Below are 20,860 nucleotides of genomic sequence, written 5' to 3'. Positions count from 1 at the left end.
GGAGGAGAGGCGGCGCCGTCCCGGGTGGCTCCTCACCTGTGGTCCCCGTCCCCGCCGCCCCCAGATCGCCTGCCCCATCTTCGCTGGTTTGCTGCACTACTTCTTCCTGGCCGCCTTCTCCTGGCTGTGCCTGGAGGGTGTGCACCTCTATCTGCTGCTGGTGGAAGTGTTTGAGAGCGAGTACTCCCGTACCAAGTACTACTACTTGGGGGGCTACTGCTTCCCGGCACTGGTGGTGGGCATCGCGGCTGCCATCGACTACCGCAGCTATGGCACCGAGAAGGCGTGAGTGTTCCTCCTCTCTTCCCCCCACCCCCACCCCGACAAGTCTTTCCTCCTGCCTGGCTCTCTGCTCAGCAGTACCTCTTAGGCCAGGACCCTCAGGGCACTGGCCTCCCTCCTCCTGAGATCTAAGGCCACAGCAGAGTCCCTGGGGACTAGGATTGGGGAGGGGGGAGGGCTTTCCCGCCTCTTGTCTACCCCAGCCCCACTTCCTTTATAGCTGCTGGCTCCGAGTGGACAATTATTTCATCTGGAGCTTCATCGGGCCAGTCTCCTTTGTTATCGTGGTAAGTAGAAAGGTGGTACCCGCCAGTACCACGTCTCCGTTCTTCATGCAAGCTAGCCTTGACCCCTGAGCACCCCCCACTCCCCCCAAGCCTTGAGAGGGCTGGTTTGACCACCATCGAAACCGAGCAGCCAACCAAGAGGACAAGAGCATAGCAGGTCCGTAAAGCTCCAGCACCGAGGCCCATCCATCCAGGCACTGTGATTTGAGCCCCTGCCTGTGTCAGGTGTGGGCCCTGTCCTCCCAGCAGCAGGAGCCACATTAACAGTTGTTACCAGTCAGCAGACACCTGAGCACAGGTACATTGGCAGAGGCAGCCCTGAAGAAGGAGGGTGAGACTAAGACTTGGCCAGGAGCTCACAATGGGAGGTGGAGGGACCCCTAGCCTAGCCAGTACCACGTGTAGCCTAGCCCCTCCCCTTGTCCCACCCCCAGGTGAACCTGGTATTTCTCATGGTGACCCTGCACAAGATGATCCGGAGCTCATCTGTGCTCAAGCCTGACTCCAGTCGCCTCGACAACATTAAGTGAGCAACCCTTCTGCACACCCCTGCCCCTGATGTCTCCATACTGGGCCCGGCCTCTCCCAGGGCTTCCTAAAATGTGGTGCTCTCACTTTCAGTACCACACGATGTGATTTTAAGGACAAATGTGGTGTTTTATTGTGCTTGTTATATATCTACTTAATGAGTATTGGAAAACGCGGGATTTAACACATCTAACCTGTGCTCTTGAAGACATAGCTGGTTAGTGTAAGGCTAAGTGCAAAAGGTAAGTCCACTTCAAGGAAACTTACAGAGAAATAGGCAGCAAAAGACAGTTTAAGGGGCTGGAAACACGGACCAAAGGGTGAAGGCTAACGACTGACCTTTGCAAAACCCCAAACCCCGACCTCGGGCCCGGGCTGGTTGAAAGTACCGCTGTGCAGGCCATTCCCCCCGAGGCCCGCGCATCCTAGGTGGGTCTTTGCAGCCAGCATCGAGGCTCGCCTGAAGAGGGACACGCAGCAGGGCTACAGGGGAGGGCTTCTCCACTGTAAGGGACTTTGATATCCCTTCTCCCTCTCCCCCTCCCCAGATCCTGGGCCCTGGGGGCCATCGCGCTGCTCTTCCTGCTGGGTCTCACTTGGGCTTTCGGCCTGCTCTTCATCAATAAGGAGTCGGTGGTCATGGCCTATCTCTTCACCACTTTCAACGCCTTCCAGGGGGTCTTCATCTTTGTCTTTCACTGCGCCTTACAAAAGAAGGTGAGGTCAGGGGAGGGGTGCAAGTGCCTGCCTTCTGCAGTGGCACTGTGTCTGCTGTGAGGGGAGAGCAGGCTTGGGGTCAGGAAGGATTTAGGCAGGGGTGAAGATGGTTCTGGAAAAGAGCAAGATACGGCAACACGGGGGAGCAAGAAAGCAGGACAGGTCTGGGGAGCTGGGAGAGCACAGGGCAGGATTGTGACAGAGGATCAACCTCACCCCCCCCACCCCCAGCGTGGGGCACAAATCAAGGGTGTAGGAGGGAGAGGACTGAGTACCACCCAGACAGAACGTTTCCACTTCAGTAGTTGGGAGATGAACTGTGAGTTTTGTGGTAACAGTTTCCTTTTCAAATGTGTGAAAATCTGAATCATGAAGAAATATATATATGAAGGAGATCGGAGAAGCAGACGAGTGTGGAGAGGGTGTACAGGCAGTAAGCTCTAGACGAAAGTCGGGGAACCTGAACCCAGGTGTTTGTAGACTTCGGCTTCAAGGGAGTAGGGAGCCCCAGACAGTGGTGGGGGCAGGTGGACAGTGAAGCGGGGAAGGCTGAAGCAGGGGACAGAGGAAGCAGGGATCACAAGACCGCTGCTGCAAGACCCTGGGGCCTGCGTTGGATACGCAGGGACAGTGTGACCCCCTTGCCGCCCCCATGGCACACAGCCAAAGCCAACATCCTCGCACAGCCCCTACTTCACGCACAGTGACAGCGACACCCTTACAGCAGCCGCAGGCTCACACATTCCTACCCTGGCCTCCCTCTCCTCCCCTCCAGCCACGCTCTCCTCTGCTTTCTCTCAAACACCTAGACACGGACCCTCCTCAGGGCTTGTCCCTGCTCCTCCCCACATATCCACAAGGTCTGCTGCCTTATTTCTTTCAGATCTTTGCCGAGAGGGCTCCTCAGGGAGGCTCCCCCTGGTCTATTTGAAATCACAGACCCCCACTACACCCCCAACCCACAGCACCGCCCGACCCCCTTCCCGGCCACAGTTGTCTGTACAGCACCTGACACCATCAAACATCCCACACGACGTGCCGGCGTTTGCATCTACGTGTGTCTCTGTCTACCACGGTACTAGCTCTCAGAGGTAGAGCCGTGGGTCTGATTTGTTCTATGCCATTCCTGGGGCCTAAACTCTCCCTGGCACACGGCACATGCTCATTAAAGATCTGTCGTGTGAACAAATGAGAAACCCAGCAGTGGATGTGGAGAAAGGAGGTTGGGCCTGAGCAGCGAGAGAGGCTGGCTGGCCGTGGTGGGACGGGAGACGGAGAGGTCTGAGAGGCTCGCGGGGCACCCGCTGCCAGCTCCCTGTCCTCCTCCCCACCCAGGTGCACAAGGAGTACAGCAAGTGCCTGCGTCACTCCTACTGCTGCATCCGCTCCCCCCCTGGGGGCGCTCACGGCTCACTGAAGACCTCAGCCATGCGGAGCAACACCCGCTACTACACAGGGACCCAGGTATCTGGGCCGGGGCCAGGGCACCGGGCAGGGCTCCCTGGGGCTGAGTGTTGCACCCACAAGCCCGAGAGGCAAGGCAGCACTCAGCCCGGGTCCCTGGTGGTGCTCATCAGACGAGTGACCTCAGAAAGATCCTGGAGGGTGGGCGCCCCGGGGGCCCCCTCACGTCCAGGCTATGTCCCCAGAGCCGAATCCGGAGGATGTGGAACGACACCGTGAGGAAACAGACGGAGTCCTCCTTCATGGCAGGCGACATCAACAGTACCCCCACCCTGAACAGAGGTGAGACCGCATCCCTCGCCCTTCACTTTATCCCTCAAGATTCTTAGACCAGTGTCTCTGGGCCACCTTGTGACCTCTGACGTCCCGGACAGGTACCATGGGGAACCACCTGCTGACCAACCCCGTGCTACAGCCCCGTGGGGGCACCAGCCCCTACAACACCCTCATTGCTGAGTCGGTGGGCTTCAATCCCTCCTCGCCCCCTGTCTTCAACTCCCCAGGTGAGAGCACTCCAGTACAGGAAGAGATCATCAGCTCAGGTCGGGGAGTGTGAGGTCTGCATCCCAAGGGTCTCTGCTTGGGGCATCCTCATGCTTCCTGAACTGGAGCCTGGGCTTGACTTCCCAAGCACACTCTCACCTTCTCTCTTTTCTCTCCTCGCTGGCACCTGCAGGGAGCTACCGGGAACCCAGTAAGTGTGACTTGCCTGGTAACGTTTCTGAGGCCGGGAGGAAAATGTGATGGTGGCCTCCTGGGATGATCTCACTCAGGGAGGAGAACTCAGGGTGCCCCCCAAAGCCCCCCCCCCAAATACAGCCGGAGGGGGTTATATTTGGCTCTCAGGTAGGCAGTGAAGGTGAGGAGTGTCAGAGCACAGGAAATGGAACCGGTCACACAGAACTCTTCACATAGCCTCTACCTGAGAGGGGACCTGGAGAGAACTGGTCCCCACCCCCTTCCCCAAACCTGCCGCTGGGCTGGTGTCCCCTCTGCCAGTGAGAAAGAATGGGAATGGGAGAGCTCAGCCCAGGGGAAAGCAGGCACCCCCTCTCCCGTGTGCCCATGCCCCTGTCGCCGCCCACACGCCTCCTGAGCCCATCCCCTTTTGCCTGCAGAGCACCCTCTGGGAGGCCGGGAAGCCTGTGGCATGGACACACTGCCCCTCAATGGCAACTTCAACAACAGTTACTCCTTGCGAAGTGGGGATTTCCCTCCAGGGGATGGGGCCTCCGAGCCACCCCGAGGCCGGAACCTGGCCGACGCTGCTGCCTTCGAGAAGATGATCATCTCAGAGCTGGTACACAACAACCTGCGGGGCGGCAGCAGCGGGGCCAAGGGCCCTCCACCACCCGAACCCCCCGTGCCACCTGTGCCAGGGGGCGGTGGCGAGGAAGAAGCAGGTGGGCCCGGGGGTGCTGACCGGGCAGAGATCGAACTTCTCTACAAGGCCCTGGAGGAGCCGCTGCTGCTGCCCCGGGCCCAGTCGGTGCTGTACCAGAGCGATCTGGATGAGTCGGAGAGCTGCACTGCGGAGGATGGGGCCACCAGCCGGCCCCTCTCCTCCCCTCCGGGCCGGGACTCCCTCTATGCCAGCGGGGCCAACCTGCGGGACTCGCCCTCCTACCCGGACAGCAGCCCCGAGGGGCCCAGCGAGGCCCTCCCACCACCCCCGCCTGCGCCCCCCGGCCCCCCTGAAATCTACTACACCTCGCGCCCACCGGCCCTGGTGGCCCGGAACCCCCTGCAGGGCTACTACCAGGTGCGGCGGCCCAGCCACGAGGGCTACCTGGCAGCCCCAGGCCTCGAGGGGCCAGGGCCCGATGGGGATGGGCAGATGCAGCTGGTCACCAGTCTCTGAGGGACCTCACGGACCAGGGGCTGGTGGCCCAGGCCAGGGAGGGAACCCTGGGTGGGGCTCTGGTGGGAGAGGGAGACTCACGGAGGCAGTGGCTGGTGGGCCACTCTCTCCAAGTACCCGTCGGCCGTGGGCCCTCTAGGCCCCTCAGGAGTTCTGCCATGGGGGCCTGTGGTGCAGGGTTCACAGACAGGGTTTCCTACCAGCCACGTGCACCAGCTCGAATTGGGGGAAGTGCAGTGAGGAGAAGCCAAGAGGTCCCCAAGGGAGTAAGGAAGGAGAAATTGGATGGGTGCAGCCCACTCTCTACTTCCCCCTCTCCCCTACCTTCCTACCCCCTGGAGGGAAACGAGGGCTTTGGTCTCCTTGGGCCAAGGGCCCTGCTGAATGGAACCTGTCCGCTGCTCCTCTCTCTGCATCTGGAAATGCTGCCAGCTGCACCAGGAAGGAGCAGTGGGAGCAGACAGGTTCCTCCTGCACTAGTTCCCTGCTCCTTGGAGACTGGGGCCTCTGGCCCAAGAGAAGGCCCCAGGGCAGGCGGAACGGGCAGTTGTGGCTGCTGGTTTAAAGGTGGAACTTTCTCTGAAGCTCCTTCCCTCCTCTGCTCTTCATCCTTGCCTCCCCAGCAAGCCTGCCCATCAGCCTCCTCAAGTGCACCCAGTGACCCCCTCCCTTGGGGTGACTCCTGATGAAGCACAACTCCCCGCAGGGCCCCCAGCCCACAGGGGTGGCCATATTTGGGCAGTTCCCAGTCCTGTGGGCTCGGCTAACTGGGGAGCAGATTTTGGGTCTGGATCTCCCTGGGGAGTGGGTCCTGGGCTTGGATCTTTCCCTAGGGGGCCATCTTACCCCTTCCTCTCTCCTCCTCCTCCCCCATTGCTGTAAATATTTCAACGAAATGAAAAAGACAAAAAAAAAAAAAAAAAGACAAAAAAAAAAAAAAAAAAAAGGAAAGAAAATCTCATCACTTGAAGCCACCGGGAGCCTGTGGCCCAGCCAGCCCGGGGCTTTCTCCGGAGCAGAGTGGCGCCACCGGGCCCTGGCAGCCAGGACTTCTCCGTGTATGTGTGCATCCCAGCCGGGGTGGGCGGGCCGCCAGAGCAGCTTTTTACAATCCAGAGACAGAAAACAAAATCTAGAAGCAACAGCGAAACAAAGAACCTGTTTCCTTCCCGGCACTGTTTCTGTCGCCTCTTTCCCTGCTCCGCCTGTCCCTGGCCTCAGTCAGCCCTCCTGGGGCGTGTACCTCACTGCCTGCCCCAGGACCGGGGCCTGTCTCCCCCTCCCCTCCCCACTGGCCCGGGGGAGACACCCTCACACCCAAAGATGCTTTTGCCAAGATGGCTGCGCTGTCCCTTTGAGTTCCTGCTTCTTGTATATTGCTTCTGGGACTCTGGGCCGAGGAAGAAGGGACTGATTTCCCACCTAGAGAGGTTGATGGGGGAAGGAAAGTGGAGGCAGCAAGTGGTGGGTGTGACCGGGAGGCTAGGAGTGGTGAAGTTGTCTTCTCTCTTGAGGGGGGTGGGGAGGGTATGCAAAGGTGAGAGATCACCTTCCCTCCCCTACACCCTCCTGCAGGGGACACAGAGCCAAGTACCAGGGCCTGCAGTCAGGACACCTTTGTATTGGGGGCTCTACCCCCAACCTATAGACTCTGGAAGCTTCAGGCTGGGGATGTCTCCTGAGTACCTCTTCCAGCACCCTCCTCTCCAGCCTCTCACCCTGGCCTCCCCTGCCCCAACTCTTTGAGGGTAGGGTAGTTCCATTGCCACACTAGCCCAGCCCTATCATTGCCATTCTCCCAGGGGTGGCCCTCCACCCCTATTCTGGCCCCCTTCTTGTCTCTTTTGCCCCTCTCTCTTTTCTCACAAGTGCCATGAGTTTTCAAACATCTTCGGGTCTCAGCCTGCTGCTGCCATAAACTTCTTTGGGTTAAGGGGGTGGGGGTGGGGGGGAAGGCTCTAGGGAGGAACTAGGGGAAAGGGACAGGTAGGTGGCTGGAGGAACCCTTTTTGCTGCTAGAAAGTCCCTCCCTTCTCCTGGGGAGCTGGGGCTGGCTTGTCCCCATCAGTTAGGGGAGAAGGGGTCAGACCAAAGATGGTGGTTTGTCCCATGTAGGGAGACAGGTGTGGGGAGAAGGCAGGTTTGGGTTCCAGATCTGGCTTTTCGGTAGGAAGGCTTAACCTCATTCAGCAGAAGAACATGGATAAGTCTGGATGGGGAAGAGAGAAGTATAGGGACAGTCTTGCCCAGACAGCTCTGTGGCCTTCCTTGGTATCACTAGGCCAGGAACTCCACTTAGGAAGGGGCAGTTAGAGGTCTGTGAAGAGCTGGCAAGAGAGGAGGGACAATGGAGGAGTTGGCCAGGCGTCAGTCCAGCCAGAGCCAGAGGCTGCCTCTGCCACCAGTAAGAGGGCTGGAGAGCAGGCCTGGAGGGAGAGTTCCACAGGGGGTGGGTGCTGGAGGTAGGCAAGGAATCAGCTTTCTCTCCCCTGACCAGCCCTCCTTTTATCTCTCCAGATACTGACAATCAAGGGGAGAGAGGGTGTGGTGGGTCCCTAGGTTCTCATTCCAGCCAAAATCACCAAGGTGGATTCCCAGGCCTCAGAGCTGCATGGCAGGGCCCCCTGGTGGGGTTGGACACCACTGCAGTCAAGTGCAAAGCCGCCCCCGAGAGCCCAGGTGTCCCCTCACCCCAACCAGACCTGGTGCCTTGACACCCCACCCCAGCTGGGACAGTATAGAGAAGGAAGGGTCTTGGTTTCCTCTCCTACTCTCTTCCTTGGGCTCCTGAATTCATTTGCTTTTAAATCTTAGTATTTTTTGTTGTTGTTTCCCTGGCCTTCCTTTCTCTGTCAACACCTCTTTCCCTGTGTCTTTTTCACTGTCTCTGTGTACCTCTTCTTTCACCCTCAATATCTCTTGTGTCCATTCGGGCCTCCTCCCCTCTCTCCCATGCCCCCCAGTCCCTCCTTGGTCTCCTTTTCGATATGCCAAACCAATTTTGGGTCGAGTGCATTTAACGAGAACAAAACAAAAGGCTCATAACAAGAACGTTTCAGAAAAAAACAAAAAGTTTAAAAAAAATTGTTGAGTCAAAAAAATCAAACAATAAAGAAATTAAGATTTCTTGGAATGACAAGAGTGGTGTGACTCGCTGGGGGGTAAGAAGTGGGTGAGTGGATCTGCTCAGAGTGTCCCCATGAGGCTGAAACGGTGAGAACCTGCACTGCAGCATTTTGAACCCACCGCAGAGGCCTGGCGAGTCACAGAATCCTAACACTCCCAGAGAACTTTGTAAGTTCCTGGGTCTGGCTGAGCACTTCAGGTGCAGTTTCTCTGAATCCGCATAAATGCTCTATGGGGGAGGTTATCAGATCTCCATTTTGCAGACGGGGAACCTGGCTTACAGTGCCTAGATGAATGCCCAAGTCTCTCTGGCCAGGCCACTGCATATCAAGTGTCAGAGAAGCCCCACCAGCTGTATTTCAGGCAGAGTGCAGGCACCGTATGCTGTGCCTGTCTCGTTCCACCTGCCATTCCTAGACCCCCACATGCTGCTGGAACGGTGCATTTTCAAACGTGCCAAGGTGGGACCGCATCACGTGTATTGCACCTTCTCAAACGCAGCTCCCAGTGCTCCGAGAGAGGAAGGACTATTCAAACAGTGCGAGCATCTCTCTGTGCCTCCCTCCCTTCAACATCCGCATCCAGGATGCCACACTCCCGATTCTCTTCCCACCTCTCCAGCCACTCCTTCCCAGTTTGTGGCTGGTTCCTTCTCATCTCCTGACTCTTAACACCGGTGAGACCAGACACCTACACTCACTCCTTAGGAGATCTCAGCCTTGTTGCATGGTTGTACATAATAACTATAAACTGACAACTCCCAAACACAGAATTCCAGGCTGAACTTCTGCCTTGAGTTCCAAATTCTTTCACATCCAACCTACCCCCTCCACATTTCCCCCTAGGTGTCTGGCAGGACTCCAAACTTAACTTGTCCAAACCTGTCCCCCACAGCTCCTCTCATAGGCTCCCCACCTCAACTAATCGCAAATCCATCTGCGACTCAAGAATAAACCCTTGGAGGTTCCTTTGAACTTATTACCTCTTTGTTCAACCTCACATCAAAACTGACAGAAAATGGAATGGTGGTTCTAACTTCAAATTATCCACAGTTAATTCTTATCACCCTGGTTCAAGCCACCATTGTCTCTCATCACGACCACTGCAACACTCCCCTAACTAATTCCCTTGTCCTTCTTCAGGCTTTTCTCAACACAGAAACCAGAATGATCTTGGTAAGCACCTTGTCCCTCCTCTGCTCAAAAGTCTCCAGTAACCTCTTCTCTTGCCCAGACAAAAGGCCAAAGCCAGCCCAACAGCCTACAATGACCTACGAGGCTCTACGACATCACATCTCATCCCCATGGCTCTCCTCCTGCTTCCCTCCACTCTAGCCATGCTGGGCTCCTCACTGCACACAAAGATGCAGGCACCTGCCTCGGAGCCTTTGCCCTGGCCGTTCCATAGCATTCACTTACTCTCCTGCAGAGAATCCTCCTGCTTATGAAAATCAGAGCTTCCCAAGCCACTCCATTTAAACTGCAATTGGCTACCCCAGAACTCCCTAAAACACATTTTGCTTTGTTGGTCTCCCGTAGCACTCCTATCTACAAACTAAGAAACTTCTTTTGCTTGTTTATTATCTGCCTCCCCAACCAGAATGTAATGTAGAATGGTGTGTTTTTGTTCAGTGCTGTTCCCCAGTGTCTAGCACAGCATCTGACACACAGTAAGTGATCAATAAATATTTGTTAAAGGATGGAAAGCTGAAATGAAAGGGAGACCTAGAGTGAGCCTGAGAGGAGAGTTACAAATGATGGAACTGTGTGAATCGGCCATTTCTTCCACTGCTCTCGGTTCCCACGTGCCCCTCACTGCGCTATGCTGAGTTTAATTTAGCGCAGCCCTGAAACCTAAGTTCACTCTTTCTGCTGGTACCCAACCCAAGAAAAGGCAATCTGCTCCTATGCTGGAAGAGGAGCTGATGGTACTGGACTTACTGAGACACTCTGTGAGCAGGTGTGGGGACTTCAAGGGTAATCAAATTTAACTACATATGATTCTGACTTCGTGCTCTGATTTTGAGATCAAATCCCAGCATAAGAGGAGGTTCTACAACACAACCAGCTCTTTCACCTCTGTGTCCTTTACTCTCCCCAGCACGGCACACACCGTCCTCTGCTAGCACAATCGCAATCTGCCGTGCCAGATGCCTGTGACCCTCAGGTGGCTGTTAGTGGCACCCGTACATACCTGGTGCAGCCATCTGCACATGCCCAGGAACGGGAACACTTACGTTGACATTTATCACTTCCAAGTTCCTTCCTACAATTCACCGCATGTACTCATCACAAAGTATGTATTCTTGTCCCTATTCGTCAAATGAGGAAACTGAGCTTAGAGTGACAATGACCTACTCACACAGGACAACTGGGCAGTTCAAAGTGTCTGCATCCCACAGATGCTTTACATGCCATCCATTTTAATCCTTTCAGTGACCCGACGAGGCAGGTATTAGCCCTGTTTTATGGCTGCAGAAGCCGAAGCCCAGGACAGCTTATCCCCACGTTCACTTGGCTAATAAGAAAGAGCTGGACCAGGCCTCCATCTTGGTCTTCTGATCCCAGGAGCTGCTTCTAGGGATGTCTGTGCTTGGCTGCAACTGCCCACTCCCCATCACTGTTCACCAACCCCACGTGGCACACAATACAGAGGGCTGACGATCTGGCTCCTCACATCACAGGAGATGCCCACTAAGCACACCACACTCCCCAACAGTCCCCACGTAGGTAGCATTAGGGCTGTCCAGAGCGGGCTGATGTGAGTCAAGCCAGAAGGACGGCCTAAATGCAGAGCCACAGAGGATTCTCTCCAGACCCCCAAAAGGCTAAAGGCACTGGGGGCCTCCAACCCAGAGAAAACCTCCTCTGTCCCACAAACTCTCAGCAAGACCTGGGGAAGCCAGGCTGAGGCTAGTCCTCAATCCCCACAACATACACAGGCTTATTCTGCTCTTCTCTTACCCCTTCAAACATCAGTCATGGAAACGAGCAATGAGGACAGGCCCCTGCTGCCTCCTCCCTCCCCCACTTAGATCACGTTCACTGCACCAGGACTCTCCTTGACCAAAATCCTTGCAGCTGCTAATCTTTTCTGTTTGTCCTGTCCCACCGTCTTCCACAACCCTCCACCTTCATCTAAGTGATCCCAGCCTCTCACAACTGAAGCCCTCATTGTAACCCGACCAGTCCTCTCCTGGGAATCAATCCTAAACAATCACAAATGCACATGAAAACTTAGCAACAAGAAGGTTCACTGTGGTCAGGTTTCTGTGAGTGAAACACAACGAATAAAATTTCAGCACAGAAAATCATTACATAAATCAGGCACATAAAACAATACATATAGCCATTAAATACAACGATGCAAGGGGCATCTGGGTGGCTTAGTCGGTTGAGTACTCAACTTTGGCTCAGGTCATGATCTCGCGAGTTCGAACCCCGCATCGGGCTTACTGCTGTCGGCGCAGAGCTCACTTCAGATCTTCTGTCCCCCCCTCTCTCTGCCCCTCCCCTGCTTGTACTCTCAAAAATAAATAAATCATTTAAAAATAAATAAATGAATAAATTTTAAAGATGGTGCAGAAGAACATTAAATGACATGGAAATAAATTTTTAATAAGATTTTGTATAAAAATTTAGATATAAAAAAGATAAAGCATGACCCACCTTTTTGAATGACACTTATATACAAACAGCGCATAAACAGTTACATAAACTTGTGTGTATTTGTGCATGTGCACACACATACATGCGTATATTGTGAAAATTAATAAAGGGAAACCTCACTAAAATGGAGTCAAGAGGCCAGAAGGTGGAGCTCTCGTGCCCTATCGCCAGCAGTCATTTGCAGACCCAACAGGAAGAGATGCACCTAGCAAGTGGATTCCACTTCCCTACCCCAGCAGGAGGAAGGTTTTCTCCCCGCAACCAATCCTCCCCCCCACCCCGCCCCACAAAAGCCCAGCTGAAGAGAGACAGATTAGCTCAGCCTATGAAAAGCCACTACACTTCGGACTGCCAGTTCACTCCAAAGCACTTTTGGTTTATAACAGCCTTCCCAACTTTCCCTTTTCTCTATAAGAGCATACCTCTCCTTTGTCCTTTAGAGTTGCCTATGGTAAGGTTTTGTCTGGCCACAGCTTGCAAGTCCCAAAATGCAATTCTCTTATTCCCAAATAAACCCGTTTTTGCTGTTAAAACTCAGTTTTATCCTTAAGGTTAACATTACATGTACGTATATGTACACACATATAACATCAGAATATAAAGCTATACTTCAGAATATGAACAGTGAGTAACTTACTTTCTTCCAATTCTGCATTTAAAAAAATTATTTCAGGATCGCCTGGGTGGCTCACTCAATTAAGCATCCGATTTCGGCTCAGGTCATGATCTCACGGTTCATGGGATCAGGCCCCGCATCGGGCTCTGTGCTGACAGCTCAGGGCCTGGAGCCTGCTTCAGATTCTGTGTCCCCCTCTCTCTCTGCTCCTCTCCCACTCATGTTCTATCTCTCTCAAAAATAAACATTAAAAAAAATTTATTTAAATTTTTTCATTAAGCATGTATTACTTTTGTAAAAGGAAAAAGTATTCGTGTGTCCTACTTTCTGTGGAATAACAAAAACCAAGAATAACCGATACCTCTGAAAGAATGAAGAACTAGGTGTGAGAACCAGCCCTTACAAAGATTGGTTATGTGGTAATGTTTAAGAAAATGCGGTGTTGGCACAGGAAGACAAACAGGCCCATGAAGAGACCTGTGACTGGATGCAAACTTGTTCTAGACAGAGGTTACAAATCACTAGGGAAAGGATGGATTGATCCAGAGGATCTCAAGGGTTTTGGTCTTGGGATCCCTTTACCCTCACAAAACTTCATGAGTGGAATTGGGGAGGACTAGGTGGAGCACAAAAGATTTGGGAGACAAAGAAAATACTCTTGAGACTATAATGATGGCACACGTCTGTCCAAATCCACAGAACGTACAACACCAAGAGTGAACCCTAATGTGAACTATAGACTTTGGGTGATAATGATATATGAATGTAGGATCAACTATAAATATACCACTCTGGTGGGGATGTTAATGGTGGGGGAGGCCATGCATGAGAAAAGGGGAGGCAGGGGGCATACAGAAAATCTCTGTACCTTACTCTCAATTTTGCTGTGAACCTGAAACTGCTCTTAAAAAAAATTAAGGGGCGCCTGGGAGGCTCAGTTAAGCGTCTGACTCTTGATCTCAGCTCAGGTCATGATCTCACAGTTCATGGGTTTGAGCCCCATGTCAGCTCTGTGCTGGGAGCACGGAGTCTGCTTGGGATTCTATCTCTCTCTCTGCCCCTCTTCCGTACTCACTGTCTCTGAACACTAAAAAAATTTAAGTTAAAAAATGAATTAAATCTTTAAAAAAAAAAAAAACTAATGAGAACCCTAAAGAGCTGTTGTTTATAGGGATAGGGATTATTTCTATGTATATTTACTAAATTAGAAACTACAACTGACAATTTTTTTTAAAAAATTTAAATTAGCTAATAAATCAGGGGCACCTGGGTGGCTCAGTCGGTTAAGCGTCCGACTTCAGCTCAAGTCATGATTTCACAGTTCAAGAGCTGAAGCCCTGCACGGGGCTCACTGCTGTCAGCACAGAGCCTGCTTCCCATCCTCTGACCACCCCCTTCTCTCTGCCCCTTCCCCACTCATCCTCTTTCTCTCTCAAAATAAACATTTAAAAAATACATGGGGCGCCTAGGTGGCGCAGTCGGTTAAGCGTCCGACTTCAGCCAGGTCACGATCTCGCGGTCCGTGAGTTCGAGCCCCGCGTCAGGCTCTGGGCTGATGGCTCGGAGCCTGGAGCCTGTTTCCGATTCTGTGTCTCCTTCTCTCTCTGCCCCTCCCCCGTTCATGCTCTGTCTCTCTCTGTCCCAAAAATAAATAAAAAACGTTGAAAAAAAAAAATTAAAAAAAAAAATACATAAGCTAATAAATCCAACAGATGCTAACATAAGTCAGCTATTTTGTAAGAATAACTATGTTTTTAAAAACAAAGTAGTGAAAAGAATGGCATTGTTTTACATTTTGTGAAGCTCCTAGTGTTTGGCCCAATAGAAGAGACCAGAATTCTCACACAGGTTCTGCAATCAATCTGTTGCAATATGCTGTCTTGGTTGAAGTTCATAAAGGAAATCCAGCCTCACACAGATACAGTTAGAAAAGGACTGCGATAGCCTTTTCAGCTAATTGGGGATATCCTACTTTGTTACTTACCAAAACTCAACAAGTGGTGGTGTGTTCAAGTTAGTTGTAAGGTCAGGGGCGCCTGGGTGGCTCAGTCAGTTGAGCGTCCAACTTCAGCTCAGGTCATGATCTCGCAGTTCGTGAGTTCAAGCCCCACATCAGGCTCTGTGCTGACAGCTCAGAGCCTGGAGCCTGCTTCGGATTCTGTGTCTGCCTCTCCCTGCCCTTCCCATGCTCATGCTCTCTGCCTCTCAAAAATAAATTTAAAAATGTTTAAAAAATTAAGAGTTGGTTGTAAGGTGGAATATGAAACTGTATCAATGAATTTTTCATACTGTTACATTGAGCCCCCTTGGCCTACTGGAAAATACTGATCTACTGAATTACTATACAATATTTTGAAAATCTTCTTTGTTAATATCACCACTGATCTCATCAGAAAAATATCTTTAAATATTGCAAAGTAGTCAGGCTCATGGTGAATAAAAGTTTTCCCAAAGACTAAATTCTGCTTGAAAGCTCAAATTTTATCACTGGCAACACACCATCAATGGTCCTCGAAGTGACCAGCTCCCTTCATTCATTTCTGAGAAAATATCGGCCAAATATCTTAACTGAATAACTACCGTCTGTCATTCTTTCAAGTAAAAATGGTGTTCCATGAAAAAAGGCACCAGTTCCACCTCTACTCAAACAACTGTACAAGTGCACTTCCTCACCTCCCGTCGCTCTTCAGCAAGCAACAGACGTGCTCCGTGCAAACTTCCCATTTCACCACACAGAATATTACAAAGACTTGTTCAGAGGCTCGGTTTTAACGCAATTACTACTTTCATGGCTTCTTCAAGGACACTCTTAGGTGAAATTATTTTCACAATGAATGTGTGGCGGCAGCGAGGAATACGAGGACAACTACTACCACATTGTGGGGACACTGCACGGACTCCTGTGCTAAGGCACCAGCAGTTTCACCCACCACTGCTTTTCTACCAGTCGTGCAGAGGACAACACTGTGCAAATGAGAAATGGACGTGACCCTTTAGAACCATTATGAAAATGGTTTACCTCGTGGATCCCCAGGGGATCACATTTTGAAAACCACTGAACTACTCAATAAAGGAAACCGGGACAACTGGTTTCTGTGCGGAAAAAAACAAAAACACAGTCCCACCTCACATCATAAACAAAAATAAATTCCAGGTAGATTTTTTAAACGCTAAATATGAAAAGTAAAACTTCCATGGAGGAAAAGAGAGTAGATACAGGTTAAGATTTCTTAAGCAGGGCACAAAAAACACAAACTTTAAGTAGACTGATCATTCTGATGACATTAACATAGTAATAATAAACTCTGAACTTCAAAAGACACCATACAAATGAAAAGGCAAGTTTCAGATGTGAGAAGAACCATCTATACTCAATAAGATGAGGGCAATCCAGCAGGAAAATGGGCGAAGATATGAAGAGGCAACTCACAGAAGATAAAGGGTCAATAAACAGACATAAATAGCTCAGTCTCACTGGTCATCAGGAAAATGCTAACGGAAACCGCTAATTTACACAAATCAAAAAACAGAAATGTAAAAATCTGACAGTACCAAGTATTGATAAGGACACTGGGCAACAGCAACCTTGCTGGGGGAGTAAGAACTGGAATGGTCATTCTGAAGAGCAAACTGGCAATATCTAGGAAAGGTGGATATTCCCATAACCCAGTAATTCAACTCCTGATACGTATCTTAGGGAAACTCCTGCATGTGTGTACAAGGAGACACATACAGCAACAACCACTGAAGCACCGTTTGCAAGAGTAGAAAACAAGAAACAACCTAAATACTGAGCAAGAGGTAAATGGGTAAGGTAAGTAAACACTGTCCAACAAAACTTTCTGTGACCGTGGAAGCATTCTCTACCCATGCTGTCCAAATGTGGTTGCCATCAGTCACAGGGTGCCTATTAAACACATAAAATGTGGCTAAGGGTGACTGGGAATTGAACTTTGTATTTAATTTTGATTAATTGAAATCCAAATAGCCACAAGTAGAAAATGGCTACCACATCAGACAGCATAGCTACAGCAATGAAAATGTATTTTTTTGGGGTCCAGCATAATGCTTTTGCAGCGATGTTACATATACGTAAACACATACACACTGCAAACGCATTATGTTGGACGAAAAAAGCAAGTTTCAGAGGTAACGGCTGTGACCAGAGTGGAGCAAGCAAGGTGTCTAGAATGAAAACTCTAGGAGGCACTCACCCTCAGCGTTGTATAGGTTGGACACTTGTGTGACCCTGACAGTGAACGCCTCCTCAGATTTTGTGCCACAGGTGCCATGCTCGCCTCACCTTTTAAGTATATGTCCGGTATGCTACCTTGTCCGGGGTCCCCAAGATCATCCTAGGTTCAATGACTCACTAGGAGGACTCACAGAATTTTGCATAGAGCCTACACACAGCTATGATTTCTTACAGTGAAAGGGTACAAAGCAAAACTGGCCAAGGGAAAAGGCCCATGGTGCAAAGTCTGGAGGAAACCATGCACAAGATTCCAGGAATCCTCTCCTAGTGGAGTCACGTGGGATGCACTTAGTTTCCCCAGGAGAGTTGTGACAACACACGTGAAATACTGCCCACTGGAAGCTCATTAGAGAATCAATGCCCAGGGTATTTATTGGGGGCTAGTCAAGTACCAAAAACACTAGACTCCAGAAGGAAAGGAGATATTCAACATAAAGCACATTGTACAGTTTAGGCACCAAGAACCACTCTTTAGGGGATGGCAGAACTCTTCTGAAATCCAAGTTCCTAGAGACCAGTCAAGGGCCAACCATGCAAACAGGCCTTCCTAAAGAACAGCAGTCTCATACCTACTATGGCCAACTCTTTTTTGCACAGATTTCATTTATATAAAACTGTAGAACATGACACATAATACTATGCATTGTTTAAAGACACACAGATATTAAATTGTACAAACACGCACAGAAAAATAAACCCTGAATCTAGGGTTGTAGTTACAAGGGGAAAGGACTTGGTTTGAGGCAGGGGTACACAAGGCCTCTCAATGGCATCTCTGATGTTTGACTCCTTAAGCTGGGAAACAGGTAAAAATGTATTTTGTTATAGCATTTCTTATACCTTTCCAAGTGTGTGTGCACCTGAAATATTATGTTAAGAATAAAGACTCATCTCCTTATTACTGTATACTACTAAAAGTTTATGTCATGGAGTGCTCTTCAGACTCTAGGTACTATGTTAAGCCCTTTATGTGAATTTACTCTTTTGAATACACTCAAAGGTCAATGTGAGGCAAGTGAGAGCTCTGCCCTCAACTAGCTGTCCATCTACTGAGGGATGATGAGAGAGAAGCACAGTCTAAAACCAATTTAAGTTCTGAATGTTACCAAGATCGTAAAACAGGGTGATGTAAGGAAAAGCTGCGTTATGGTGCCTGGGTGACTCAGTAGGACAAGCATCCGACTCTTGGTCTCGACTCCGGTCACAATCTCACAGTTCATGGGTATGAGCCACACGTCAGGCTCTGCACTGACAGCTCAGAGCCTGCTTGGGATTCTGTCTCCCTCCCTCTCTCTCTGCCCCTCCCCTGCTCTCTCCTCTCAAAATAAACATGAAAAAAAAAAAGAGCTGCTTTAACTACGGTGGCCTGGGAAAGCCTCTTTGAGAGGGGCACTGGAGTTGAGCCATAAACGATGGGAATGAGACAGCCATGCAATTATCTGAAAACAGCACATTCCAGGGGGAACGGCAAGTGCAAGGCCCTACAGCAGGAACAAGCTTGGTGTTGAAAGATGGTAAATAAAGCCGGCAGGACTTGAGAGTGGGAACAAGAGGAAGACCAGGTGGTGAAGCCTGAGAGGTCAGCTGAGGTCACGGTGCAGGGCCTGAGCCACAGTAAAGACCTTAGGTTTCATTCTAAACCTGAGGAGCCTTTGAAGGTTTTAAGCAGGGTAATGACATGATCTGGTTTACAACTGAAGATTATTCAGCCAGCTGTATGGAGAACTCATTACAGACGGAGCCATTTACTTCATTAGCACCACAGACACAACGCTTGTGGCTGATGAGCTTTTCAGGCGGTATGAAAAAGGTGGGGGGGGGGGTTCCACAATGCAAAAAGAACACTACAAAGTTGGAGTGAATAAGTAATTTAATGACACATCTAGAAAACAACATCGTGGCAACTTCGTTCATCATTAAATGCAGTATTCACATAAACAATTGAATTACATTTGGAAATAATCTGAAAATCAGATTTTCTCAGTCACGAAAATCCGCCAAGAAATCATAGCTGATCATAAAAGTGGATTTTCTTGCAGCCAAATCATCTCAAAGGAAAAAACACTTTCAATGATTTTAGCCACAAAACATTTTTGTACTTAACGTAAGATATAAATACAAAAAAAAAAAAGCCTAGCATCACGAGGCCTTACAACTCACTGTACCAAAACCACAGAGGTGGCTGGATAAGAAAAGCCAGTAGCTTGAATTGGTGTTCAGGCCTACACGCTGAGTCTGAACACTGGCCAGGGGACCCTTGCAAAGGCTTCTCTGGGAAAAGCACATTTGAACAGGTAGACCTGGCACCCGCCATGCCAAGAGCAGGGGAAGAGGTTCTGGGTAGAGAGGGGTTCTGTGCTGGAAATGCCAGGTCAGGTTGGCAAAAACAAAAAGACAGTGTGGCTGAATTGAAGCTGGGGTCGGGCCTGGGGAGCGGCGACCAGAAACAAGGCTGTAGAGCCTGGAAGACCACATTCTCACCCGGAAAGCAGAAAAACACTCATGTTTAAAGAGGGACTAAAAAAAAATAAATAAATAAAATAAAATAAAAAATAAAGAGTGACTGATCCAGGGGCGCCTGGGTGGCTCAGTCGGTTAAGAGTCCCACTTCGGTTCAGGTCATGATCTCCGGGTTCGGGGGGGGGGGGGGGGGGGGGGGTTCAAGCCCTGCGACGGGCTCTGGGCCCACAGCTCGGAGTCTGGACCCCGCTTCCGATTCTATGTCTCCTTCTCCATCTGCCCCTCCCCCACTGGCACTCCGTGTCTCGCTCTCAAAAATAAACATGAAAAAAAAATTTATTTTTTTATTTTTATTTTTTTTTAATTTTTAAAAAGAGTGATCCAACCGCTTTCAGACCCACACTGTCCAGGAATACAGGAACCACTTGCCACAGGGGCTTGTGAACACCTGGAGACAGTTCCAGCTGCGCTGTAAAAATAGAACTTTCCACGTCACTTAATTCTAACTAATTAACACTGACATTTAAAAAACGGTGTGTGATTGAGCTCAGGGAAAACTTTTAAGCCGGTTGCCGACAGCGTGGGCACGCGCTTCTCCATTTTCAAGTGTCATTTTTAGGAAACCCAAAGCCAGACCAACTATTTCCGATGAAAGTGTAGCTGTAACCCTAAAACAGGGGACTTCGAAGCCTCAGTACCCTCGCAGAAGAACGTGAGGCATCTCATTTGTATGTTTTAGGCCCATCACTTGTTGAAATACTATTTTGGCTATACTGGGTTAAAGATAACATTAAAATTCACTCCACCTGTATTTTTTTTTTTTTAACTTTTTTTAACTTTTTTTTTTCCACCAAGACGTCCTTGCTAGAAAAAATGTGACACGAGAAAGGCGGGTCGTGTTATTTTTCCCCCGGGTGGAAGCGGGAGTCTGGCCGGCAGGGCGCGACAGCGGTCCGACCCTGGCGTGGGGGCCGAGAGAAGTTTCTAGTTGCACTATGCAGTCACAAGTCGCGTCAGCGAGTTTTCACGGCCCCGTTCAATGAGCGGCGGGGGGGTGGGGGGGGGGGGGAGGACGTGGCCTGGGGAGCTGAGTCGCAGAGGCAGGACCCCAACTCCCACTCACAGCGCTCGGTGTCCACCTGAAACCTCCCAGCAGCTCAAGGAGGCGAGAGCGGGACTCGAACCAGGCCCCACTCCCGGGGCCCCGGCCCCAGCGCGTCGCGCGACCGCCTCTCCGTCTTCCCTCGCGGGGGTGGGGGAGGGGGTGACCAACGTTCACAAAGTTCACAACGGACTCCCCCACCGCTGGGTCTGAGGAGGGGCCGGGAGCCCCTTAAAGAAGGTCCCGGCAACGCTCACCTGCTGACAGACGCCAAGGCGACAAACGCTCCTCCTCTCACTCTACACACGCTTCGACCACGCCGGCAGCCAACTTCCGCTCCTCTGCCGCGAATCCCCAGCTAAGTATTCCTCTCCACCCGCCCCCGCGACCAATTCAGCCAATCACCTCTCAAAGAATCTGCTGCGTCCCTGCCACTCTCCTCCCTGCCAATCACCGCGGGCGCCGGCACCGCCCCTCCCGCCCTCTTAGGCGAG

General features: G+C 50.9%; 1 protein-coding gene and 1 long non-coding RNA gene across 8 annotated transcripts in view; one reads left to right on the top strand and one right to left on the bottom strand.

The window, feature by feature from the left end:
* ADGRL1 (adhesion G protein-coupled receptor L1) overlaps positions 1 to 8,235 on the top strand; it is a 44,226-nt gene extending 35,991 nt beyond the window's left edge. For 5 of the 7 annotated variants that reach the window (XM_042978380.1, XM_042978378.1, XM_042978379.1 and 2 more), the window contains 9 exons: positions 65 to 285; positions 503 to 569; positions 1,004 to 1,095; positions 1,646 to 1,814; positions 3,150 to 3,278; positions 3,464 to 3,560; positions 3,653 to 3,781; positions 3,955 to 3,972; positions 4,397 to 8,235. In XM_042978380.1, the coding sequence (XP_042834314.1) occupies positions 65 to 285; positions 503 to 569; positions 1,004 to 1,095; positions 1,646 to 1,814; positions 3,150 to 3,278; positions 3,464 to 3,560; positions 3,653 to 3,781; positions 3,955 to 3,972; positions 4,397 to 5,139 (1,665 nt within the window). In that variant the 3' untranslated portion in view covers positions 5,140 to 8,235. Of the gene's footprint in view, positions 1 to 64; positions 286 to 502; positions 570 to 1,003; positions 1,096 to 1,645; positions 1,815 to 3,149; positions 3,279 to 3,463; positions 3,561 to 3,652; positions 3,931 to 3,954; positions 3,973 to 4,396 lie in introns of those variants that run through there. The other 2 variants (XM_042978382.1, XM_042978384.1) reach the window with 2 other exon arrangements.
* Positions 1,203 to 20,815, bottom strand: LOC122236601. The gene is made up of 2 exons (XR_006214686.1): positions 20,624 to 20,815; positions 1,203 to 1,801 (listed from the first exon to the last, which is right to left on the bottom strand). It is a non-coding gene; the product is annotated as an uncharacterized LOC122236601 (long non-coding RNA).
* Positions 20,816 to 20,860: the final 45 nt, after the last annotated feature.

The sequence above is a fragment of the Panthera tigris genome, chromosome A2, assembly GCF_018350195.1.
Source record: "Panthera tigris isolate Pti1 chromosome A2, P.tigris_Pti1_mat1.1, whole genome shotgun sequence".
Lineage (NCBI taxonomy): Eukaryota > Metazoa > Chordata > Mammalia > Carnivora > Felidae > Panthera > Panthera tigris.
Note: the sequence above shows the minus strand (reverse complement) of the source record. Positions and strands in the feature narration are given on the sequence as shown.